Source organism: Notolepis coatsorum (genome assembly GCF_963971535.1).
Source record: "Notolepis coatsorum genome assembly, chromosome: 13".
NCBI classification, from domain to species: Eukaryota; Metazoa; Chordata; class Actinopteri; order Aulopiformes; family Paralepididae; genus Notolepis; species Notolepis coatsorum.
In genome coordinates, this window is record NC_140177.1 from 11719998 (window position 1) to 11731557 (window position 11560).

General features: G+C 41.9%; 1 protein-coding gene across 1 annotated transcript; it reads left to right on the top strand.

Annotated features, from left to right (window-relative positions):
* The first annotated feature begins 209 nt into the window (after nucleotides 1-209).
* On the top strand, nucleotides 210-7476 carry styk1a (serine/threonine/tyrosine kinase 1a). The gene is made up of 6 exons (XM_084327226.1): nucleotides 210-392; nucleotides 1584-1658; nucleotides 2853-3073; nucleotides 4452-4492; nucleotides 5570-5666; nucleotides 6404-7476. Exons 1-6 carry the CDS (start codon nucleotides 300-302, stop codon nucleotides 6597-6599), a joined length of 723 nt encoding a protein of 240 aa, XP_084183352.1. The 5' UTR covers nucleotides 210-299; the 3' UTR covers nucleotides 6600-7476.
* The last annotated feature ends 4084 nt before the right edge of the window (nucleotides 7477-11560 follow it).

The following is an 11560-nucleotide window of genomic DNA, read 5'->3' on the forward strand; positions in this document are numbered from 1 at the left end:
ATCACTGTCCTCTCTACTATAAATAATACCATTATCACTGTCCTCTCTACTATAAATAATACCATTATCACTGTCCTCTCTGCCCAATATTGTATATAAACTGGGGCTTGGCTCATGAAACAACCTTGGAGACCCACCCGTCAGGTCTGTGACTCACTTTGATTAGTAGTTGAAGAAACCAGGGCACTGACTTTTGACCTTTGCTTTTAGAGTCGGCCAATCACGACGAGCAACAGCATTTCCTGGGCTTCGCTTCCTTCCTGTCCGGGCTGGGGCCACACCCCTTCCTGCCGGCCCTGATGGGCGTGGTCTCTGTGCGGTCGCCCCTGGTGACGGTGATGGAGGAGCTGCATCACGGGGACCTGCTGGGGTTCCTATGGAGATGTAGACAGGTACGTCACTCTGGACTGAGCCGAGATCAGCTTCCAAGCCCCGCCCCCCTCACATGCCCCGCCCCCCTCTCTATCCACACCCGTCTGTATTTACCTGCACATAGTCCATGTCTGTATAGATACTATATCTGTACATATCCCTATACTCTTACTAGTTACTATATCTATATCTGTACATATCCCTTACCTACTCTTACTAGTTACTATATCTATATCTGTACATATCCCTTACCTACTGTTACTAGTTACTATATCTATATCTGTACATATCCCTTACTGTACCTACTGTTACTAGTTACTATATCTATATCTGTACATATCCCTTACCTACTCTTACTAGTTACTATATCTATATCTGTACATATCCCTTACCTACTCTTACTAGTTACTATATCTATATCTGTACATATCCCTTACCTACTCTTACTAGTTACTATATCTATATCTGTACATATCCCTTACCTACTCTTACTAGTTACTATATCTATATCTGTACATATCCCTTACCTACTCTTACTAGTTACTATATCTATATCTGTACATATCCCTTACCTACTCTTACTAGTTAATGATTACAGGACGACTCAGAGGGGAAGTTCTTTTTTTCAACACATGAAAGAAAATAAGATTTGAGAGATATTTGTAAATGTACTGTTCAGAAAGCTAAGAAAGGGATTAAAAGGAGGTGTATTTCTATTATTGGGGTTCACTTGTGGAACAATGCGGATATACAGTTAAGAATGATTAATTCGATTTTGGTTTTTAAGAAAAAGGTTTGTAAAGCAATTTTTGAAAAATACAAGGGTGAATAACACTGTTTTGTTTTCTTTTTTTCTTTTTTGTTTTAGAATACTGTTTTGGAATCTACATTTTTGTATTTTTTATTTAATTTTTTTTAATGCTAAATTTTGAAAAACTATAAGGGTGAAAAACACTGTTTTGCTTGCTTTTTTCTTTTCTTTATAATACTGTTTTGGAGTAAAAAAAAATATTTTTTTTTGGTAAGAATATAGGACAGGCACATATAAGCACTATGCTTCAGTCTGTACCTTTTTCAGTCACTGTAAAAAATCAAATATTGATAAATGATGATGTATATTGTACTTTTTTTTGATGACTGAAAAAAATAAACTACTACTACTACTACTACTACTAGATACACAGTGAAATGTACCGTCTCTCTCTTTCCAGGCGAACTCGGAGCCTCCGTGTGACCTGACAGAGAGGCGGATCTTCACCATGGCAGGACAAGTGGCCTCTGCCCTGGTTGGTTCAACCTGCGTCTGTCTCTCTGTCTGTTTGTCTTCATGTCTCTCTCTCTCTTCAAGTATTCTGTATTTTGGCAGCTGGGTGGCGCAGCGGACTAAGCGCTCGTCACCAACGCGAGAGACACTGGTATCGAATCCGGCTGTCAGCGTTGCCTCCGGCTTGGGCCGGCCGTCATACTGGCTCAATTGGCAGAGTCAGCGGGAGGGAAGCCGGTGGGTGGTAATCTGGTCGTTGTAAACACTACAGCGACTCCTACAGGTCGGTCAGGGCGCCTGCACAGCGAGGGAAGGATATGGTGAGGGTAGTGTGACCTCCCACACGTTACACTTCACCAATGAGAGTCCACGCTGGCAGGTGAAAAGATGCTGCTGGCTGTCTCCTATGTCTCTGAGGAAGCATCTGATATACTTCAGGGCTCCCTAGACCGACCAGTGGGGGGAACATGCGAGCAACAACCAGGAAGGGGAGGGGGGAATTGACATAACGACTAAATTGGGATAGGAGAAAATCAGAGAAAAACAGGAGAAAAAGTGGATAAAAAAAAAGTATTCTGTATTTTGTTCTGACAAATAAAAACAAACTTGAAGACTATAGTTTGAGGTAGGCAGTTATGATTACAGTGTAAGGCGGTTGTATATATACAGTACATGTATATGCGTAGGCCTATATGTTCAGACTTGCTGTGTCAGGGTAGTAGCAGAAATATATACACAGACGTATATAGTAGCTTTTTCCCCTCAGCTGATCAATGCCTCAGGACCCCCCCGCCCCTAACTTACACTGGCACAATAACAATGACACTGGCAAAAATACTGCACTGGGACTGACCTGGCTGGAACTCTGCACTTTACTTTACACTTTATATATATATATTTATTCAAATGATTAATCCTTCACTGCACTGTCTCTGTCCTGTGTCTGTTGTTACGGTTATGTGGGAAAAAAATGATTTATGGAAAAAAGCATACGCAAATTGCCGAAACAATTACCAATGTGTTTACACATATGGCTTATTATAGGAATCTGAATCTGAATCTGAGACATATACACACATATTTATATCGTAGCAGACATATACACACAGACTTATATAGTAGCAGACATATACATAGGAGTGGACTATATGTTATTTTTATCCACCCCCTGAATACAGCATTCCTTTCTTTCCCTGCATCCGCGGCGTCTATCCAGGAATACCTTCACAGTCGGAGCTGTATCCATGGCAACGTGGGAGCTCGGAGCGTGCTGGTTGGCCGGGACCTGACGGCTAAGCTGTGGGGATTGGGCCCGGCGTACCGTGGCAGGAGGAGGCGGGAGGCGGGATCACCGGGGGAGGTGGAGGCCATGGAGCTGAGGAAGTGGCAGGCTCCAGAAGTATTGGCCAGGAGAGACGTCAGTCAAAGCAGCGACGTGTGAGTGGTCGTCACGGCGACTTTGAGAAACAAAGCGGTGGTGGAAATGTTTTCATAGACGCACGTACCGATAAAATATGAACTTGTTTTGTCTAATGTATGTTTTAATGTATGTCGACTAAGATAACATGATACAAAACAATTGATGAAATATAAAACACGTCATTGAAATTATCTGAAAAGAAAAACAAATTCTAGGTCTGTAAATGTTTCTGTCAATACTATGCCCGCTAACTTAGATTAAACTACGGATAACATCCACTAGATGTCGCACTAGAGCACCAGCATGTCATTTATCCAATCAGGTGTATTCCATTGGGGAAATGGGAAGTAGGGAGGGGATACATGCAGGCAGGGGTGCAGTCGTAATATGGGCGGAGGCCAAACGGTATCATATTATTATGCAAAGTCTAGGCACTTATCACCTAGACTTTGCATAATAATAGGATGCGCACACTTCGAAGCCCAAACGCCGTTTGACCGCGGTTGCCCAGCACTGCACCACTGCATGCAGGCTACATGTAAACAATATTCACTTTGGACCTGCAACATTTTCTTATATGATAAATTCATTAATCAATGAATGCACCTTTCTAAAAGCTCTGGATGTTTTTTTAAACGATTACTCTACATAAAATGTTATCTATAGCACTGTTAAATATTATTATTATTATTATTATTCGTACATGGAATTGTTACAGTCCAAGTGTCTTCAGTACATATAGTAAACTAAATTCCATGGCCAAAAGGAACAAGAAGAAAACTCTTATTGTACCTGCCCCTACACACATACAGTACACTGATAGACTGTTCATAGCGCAATGTTTACCAAACAAAATGTATATACTTATTTTGCAGACATTTTGTGTATCCATCAGTTAAATTGCATTTACTGATGTTCATTTACACACACACACACACACACACACACACACACACACACACACACACACACACACACACACACACACACACACACACACACACACACACACACACACACACACACACACACACACACACACACACACACACACACACACACACACACACACACACACACACACACACACACACACACACACATTTATCTATATATTTATACTGTTACACTATATATATTATATCATGTATTATTCTATATTATACTTCTATACTACTAATTGTATTCTTTTTATTTTATTACTTAACTAATCATACTATATCATACTATAGTATTATATTGGTATACAGTATTATACAACATTATTTTATATATATACTGTTATTTTAATATATTATTATTCTATGTTAAGCTGCTACTATACTCCTACTAGCCTAAATAGTAAATATAAATCACATTGCATTCTTGAATCTCTGTAATCTTTTCTTTCTGCAGCTGGTCCTTTGGCATCCTGCTCTATGAGATGGCGACACTGGGTGGGTACATTAAAGTCACTGAAACTCCCATCTTCACTACATTATATCTGCGATTCTAAACGGCAAACACTGGCCGAGAATAAAAGCAAAGAGTCATGTATGACCCGAGTTGATCCCACACTGTAAGGTCCTCCTGGCACCTGGTGCTCCTTCCATATGGGTGGTGGGAGGGCCATTAAGGGAACACGCCAAGAAGATACCAGTTTCCTCGCTGTACGTTCAGTAGAAAGCTATCCGGCTGCAAGCTAGCCTAGCTTAGCACAAATGAGTGGTAGCGGATACAGACCAGCTAGCCTAGTGGTCCGTATCCTCTTCCATTAATTTGTGCTAAGCTAGGCTAGCTTGCAGCTGGATAACTTTCTACTGAACGCACAGCGAGGAAACTGGTATCTATCTTCTTATTTCTGACTCTGGAGAAGACAGTAAGTGCATTTCCCATAATGTTGGTATGTTCCTTAAATGAGTGTGGCTAACTGCTTGTAAATCGAACTGTTATCCTGCCTGCAGGTGTAAATCTAACAGTGTTATCCTGCCTGCAGGTGTAAATCTAACAGTGTTATCCTGCCTGCAGGTGTAAATCTAACTGTTATCCTGCCTGCAGGTGTAAATCTAACAGTGTTATCCTGCCTGCAGGTGTAAATCTAACAGTGTTATCCTGCCTGCAGGTGTAAATCTAACAGTGTTATCCTGCCTGCAGGTGTAAATCTAACAGTGTTATCCTGCCTGCAGGTGTAAATCGAACAGTGTTATCCTGCCTGCAGGTGTAAATCTAACTGTTATCCTGCCTGCAGGTGTAAATCTAACTGTTATCCTGTCTGCAGGTGTAAATCTAACAGTGTTATCCTGCCTGCAGGTGTAAATCTAACAGTGTTATCCTGCCTGCAGGTGTAAATCTAACAGTGTTATCCTGCCTGCAGGTGTAAATCTAACAGTGTTATCCTGCCTGCAGGTGTAAATCTAACAGTGTTATCCTGCCTGCAGGTGTAAATCTAACAGTGTTATCCTGCCTGCAGGTGTAAATCTAACAGTGTTATCCTGCCTGCAGGTGTAAATCTAACAGTGTTATCCTGCCTGCAGGTGAACCACCGTTTGCTGAGATCATGGCCAGTGAGCTGCTGCAGTCCCTCCAGAGACAGAAGAACCTGAGGAGGCCGGCCACCTGCTCCAACGCACTGTGAGAACCTCAGGGGACAGAATCCACACGCCAGTCATCCTACCATCATCTTAGAATCATTCTATAATCATCCTACTGTAGCATCATTCTATAATCATCCTACCATCATCTTAGAATCATCCTACCATCATCTTAGAATCATGCTAGCATCATCCTACCATCATCCTACTGTAGCATCATTCTATAATCATCCTACCATCATCTTAGAATCATCCTACCATCATCTTAGAATCATCCTAGAATCATTCTATAATCATATCGTCAATCAAACTGTGAGTGAGTCAGAAGAACGATAATGACCTTTATTTATATAGCACCCTTCACAGCACGAATGCACAGGGTGCTTTACACTACAGCTAACATAAAAACAAAAACAAAAATCTGAAATAAATGACAACAGACAGCAGTTAAAAACAGTAAACCAAATAAAATAATATAATCAGTCAATAACTAAAAACTATAGGAACAGTGAGGACAAATGGTGCCTATTATATGCCCAAAAGCCTGTCTGGTGAACATATGTGTTTTTAGCAGTTTTTTTAAAAGAGTTTTCAGAGGGGGCAGTTCGCAGGTCCAGGGGGAGAGCGTTCCAGAGCCTTGGTGCCGTCACCTCGAAGGCTCGATCACCCCTTGTTTTAAGCCTGGACCTGGGGACCACCAGGAGGATTAACACCAAGCTTGTAGGGAGTGAGAAGAACGATACCGTCACTAACACCACCAAGCCTTATCTCCACCAGGTTCTCCGTCATCAGGTCCTGCTGCCAGTGGAGTTCCCAGCAACGTCTCTCAGTGGCTGAACTCGTCACGAAGCTCCAGGCGGGAGAGAAAGCAGCCAATCACACGACGGCCCTCCGGGTGGCGCAGCCGCTGGACATTGAGAAATACCTGAGGGAGGCGGGATACGGAGAGGCCTACAATTATGCTGTTCTCTGATTGGTTCACAGTCTGATCAATCAACACTACAGGTTAAATGAAAGCCTGGTGTTCTTTCATCGTGAGAGGACCAGGTCTTCTTTTTCTCTGCGATACTTCATCTCTTATTGAGAGACTATAAACACTTGAGTTATGAAGCACTTGGCATTAATAATATAAGAGTAATATATATTGTGTATTAGGAGCGACAGTGGCAGGTAGAGCAGTCGTCTGGTAATCCGGAGGTTCCCGGTTGGATTCCTGCTCCTTGCCTCCGGTGTGTGAATGTGTGAGTGAATGGGTCAAATGTGAGGAATAAATAAAGAACTTTGGATAAAAGAGATATATAAATGCAGCATTTACCATTTGTTAACAGTATCTGTCTATTTGTTTGTTTCTATTACAAGTCTATATTTTTGTCTGTGTCTATGTACTACTAGCTGAACTCCTCCATCGTTGTACCCCTGCTAGAGCACTGAGGTCAGCAGGTAAACTGCTCTTAGACGTCCCGAGGTCTCTAGGCTGAAGACTAAAGGCGACAGAGCTTTTGCGGTGGCTGCCCCTAAGTTGTGGAACAGTCTTCCACTGCAAACGAGGTCTGCTGCCCACCAGACCCTACGGAGTTTTAAAACACAGCTGAAGACTCACCTGTTTTTATTGGCGTTCTGAGGCTCGGTAAGCCACACATCCCTCATGGTCGTGTCGTGATTTGTTTTTTTTAATCTTTATTGTAGTTTTATGACTTTGTGTGTATACTGTATTTTGTATTTCTTTTAGTATTTCTGTTTTTGTATTGTGCAGCACTTTGGTACAACTTCGGTTGATTTTAAATGTGCTTTATAAATCAAGTTGACCTTGACCGACAAAGATAAATAACATAACACATTTTTCGGTTGTAGAAACACCTGTTGTGTTGTTGTAGTAACACATGTTGTGTTGTAGTAACACCTGTTGTGTTGTTGTAGTAACACGTGTTGTGTTGTAGTAACACATGTTGTGTTGTAGTAACACCTGTTGTGTTGTTGTAGTAACACCTGTTGTGTTGTAGTAACACCTGTTGTGTTGTTGTAGTAACACGTGTTGTGTTGTAGTAACACATGTTGTGTTGTAGTAACACCTGTTGTGTTGTTGTAGTAACACATGTTGTGTTGTAGTAACACCTGTTGTGTTGTTGTAGTAACACCTGTTGTGTTGTAGTAACACCTGTTGTGTTGTAGTAGTCGCCTATTCTCAATCCTTGCCCCACAATGGTGGAATGAACTACCCACCCCAGTTAGGACAGCCGAAACACGTCCAATCTTTCGCCGTCGACTAAAGACGCACTTCTTCAACCATTATCTGAATTAAAAAAAAAGAAAAGAAATTTCTTTTTATTAATTATCTAACCCTAACTAACCATACTGTCATGCACTTGTCCTAATAAACTAACCTACACTGTAGCACTCAACACTTTGATGAACATTGTTACTCAGCTGATAGAGTTGTGCCCTTCCTGATGGCTTGTCGTACAGAACTTGTAAGTCGCGCTTTGGATAAAAGCGTCAGCTAAATGACTAAATGCAAATGTAGTAACACATGTTGTGTTGTTGTAGTAACACCATATATTACCAATGTATTTCCCCAAACTAGCACTGATTTCAGAATACAAAGAGTAGTTATAATAATAATAATGTAGGACCTGTTCAGAGGTCTTTAATTGGCATGCAATTATCCTCAATGTTTAGCGGTTAGCACACAAACACCGGAACACACACGCATGCATTGTCTTTGTAGGATCGCCGATGCGATTCGTCTCTGCGCTTAACCCATCCCGTCGTCCTTCCCCCCCAAGGGCAGCCGGGAGCAGACAGGCATCGGCGAGGGCCGCGCCCGGGGACCAATCCAAGTGCTCCTGCCCGTCTTCGTCAAGTACGCCCCAGCGTTAGCGATCTGTTGTTGTGCATGTTTTTCCATTGGGTTTATCTTATCGGGGGGGGGGGGGGGACCCTTGCGAGCACGGGGAGAACATGCAAACTCCACACAGAAAGGCCTGGGAGATACCCCACCTGGGTACCTGGCAACATGGAAACCTGGTCCCCAAGCGGGAATCAAATCCTGGACCTTCTTGCTGTGAGGCGACAGTGTATAACACCATATATTACCAATGTATTTCCCCAAACTAGCACTGATTTCAGAATACAAAGAGTAGTTGAGATAGATGAAGTGTGAGAATGGCATCTTACAGTCGTCTCATCATGTCTGGTAAAACTCAAACGCAGGCCATGCACAATAAGGTGACTGGTTTGAACAGAGATCACTGTACATAAAAGACAATGGCTAATTGCTTTGGATAAAAGTACTACGTTTGGTATGACAGCACAGTATCTGAACACTAGCATATAAAGTGTTTAAGTTTACGTTTATTTATTAAAAAAAAAAGGGGGACAGTGCACATTAATCAACATCTTCAGTTTCCACATCAATGTAAATGTGCCAGAATTAGCTAATGAGCTAGTTTTCATCTGTAGTCCCTGCATAACATGCATGTCTTCATGGTGTGTATAGGACCTATAGGGAGGTGTAGTGGTGACGTCATTGCCGTTTTTCGTGTTCCACCCTCTGTCCAACCCAATCCATTTCCCCATTGCCCATTTCTAAATCCTCTCGTTTAAAACAAATAAAGCATTAACATTGGCATGGTGTACCTTTCTGTGCTTATTCATCCACAAGCTATAGCTCAACATGAAAATATTCGCAATTAATCATAAAAAAAAATTGCCAAATTGTATTTCAACCAAAAATGCTTAAACAATAATGTTAGTGAACTCATTTTGTGCGAAAATGGAAAGCTTTTCAATTTCTATGCAGCAGAATTGTTACAATAGCCGATAATACATTTTCCCAATGATAAATCCCTATACGGGTGGAACAACCAGTGACGTCAGACTACACCTCCCTATTGCAATTAAACTATACATCTTTATAATTATACTGTCAGTTGCTCTTCATGTCAGTACTAGTAGGTGGCATTGCATTGTACTCTACATCCCTCCTAGTAATCAAGTTCAATTCATTCATGTGAGGATGATGAATGTCACAAGACTGACATGAAACGCCAATACAATCACCCACACAATAATCCATTCCTTCAGTTCCTTGGTCCATGACAGCAGATTAGCTCCATTAGGCGTGACGAGCAGTCTGTTGGTCGGTTCACAACAATGTCCCTCTGGTAGGCCTTTCACACCGTGCCAGAGCCGGTTCCCAAACTTAATCTCGAACCGTGCTCACACCAGGATTAATTGGTTCGGAACGTGAAAAATCGGTGCTCAACTGAAACCGAAAATGTTTTGGTTTTTCCTTGCGAACCGTGACATCATCAATGGGCGTGTCATATTCTAGGCTGTCAGGACAAGCAAAAACGGCGAACAGCAGAGGTTTGGCATTGCACTAAATCGATCCATACAACAGGAAGCGATTTGCGACTGATCTCAAAATTAGATTAGATTCCAATGTATTGTTATTATACAGCACAAGTACAATACACAATCCAACCAGAGTGGATAGATAAATGCTCCAGAAATAAATATGCGTGGAGAAAGGCCAATGTATAAATGAGTATACTCGTTTCTGGCATTCAATGAGTTAAAAGAAAGGTACCACCATGGTTTTAAGTTGTTCTATATGCTGTTTATTATTTTTGCATGATGATATTAGGCGTGTTCGAGATTGATTTCGGCTCGCCTCGAAAGTAGACGAGTGCAGCCGGGGGAGGAGTCAGAACGTCGGACACGTCAGATTTGACGACAGCCTCTCGCCTAGTCTCGCAAGGCAGATACACGTTCACTTTACCACACACACACCTGTCCAGCTCATTATAATGAGGGCCGCGTGCAAAATTTGATCAGATTCAAATGTACAGCACACCATATACTGCTATAGTGGAATATACTATTCATAATCCATAACGTATACCATCTTGTTGCGCTCCTGGCCACGCACGCAGACACAACACACAGATTGCTTAGAGGAGTACTGTACATAGAGCGGTAATACTCAGATTGCTCATTGAGTCATGACTATAAATGCAAAACGTAATTGTCATATTTATTATCATTATAATCATTTAATTCCGATGATAGAAACGGTCCGTCTGTAGAATCGACTTGAAGAAGCAATCACCATTTGTTCAGGGGGGTTGATATATTGTTATTTTGATATAAACTCCATTGCAAAGATGGTTATTAAGACCGCATTCATTACTCTGATAATTTGGTGTCTGTAATAATAATAATAAATATATCTGATAGACGGGACCCGTACTGTATTGTACCCATTCTGCAATCGGTTAATAAAGTTTTAAATCAATCAATCAATCAAACATCTCATAACTTCGTCCTGTGGGCGTGGCTGGTGGTGACAACCAGGTGACAACTGTTCTGAGCCAATAGGCGCTTTGCGAAACGATAGCAAGTCGTTCCCCATCATGGATTTGCGTGGAGCAGTCGGGTGAGAGGTACTGTGGCGCCTCGCTCTGAAGGCTGTGCGTGGCTCGCTCCCGTGAGAGTTCCGCGGCTCGCCTCGTCAGATTTCCAGAGCAAGTCGGACAACATTCTAACCGTCATGCAACGCGCTTGGCAAGGCCGTAGTAAAACCTGCGCAGATCTGCGTCCGCCTCGCCAATCTCGAACACGCCTATTATTAACCTTCTCAAAGCTTAAAACCAATCCCTCCAGAATCTCGCTGAGCTTTTCCCTCCAATTATCAAAAGCAAAACCATTCTAGCAGCGGCTAGTTTAAAGGGGACATGCATTGCTATTCCTAGCACTATTTGGGCAACTTTACACAATTCCTGTGAGTCTATTGAACACATCTGTAAGCTTTTATTAAATTCATTATTTTATATTTCTAATCAAGTACTCAAAAGCCAAATTTTTCTCACTTTGGATTTCAGGCTGTGTTGGCCTGGCTCCGCCCATAAGCACTGTGTAAATGAGTATGTG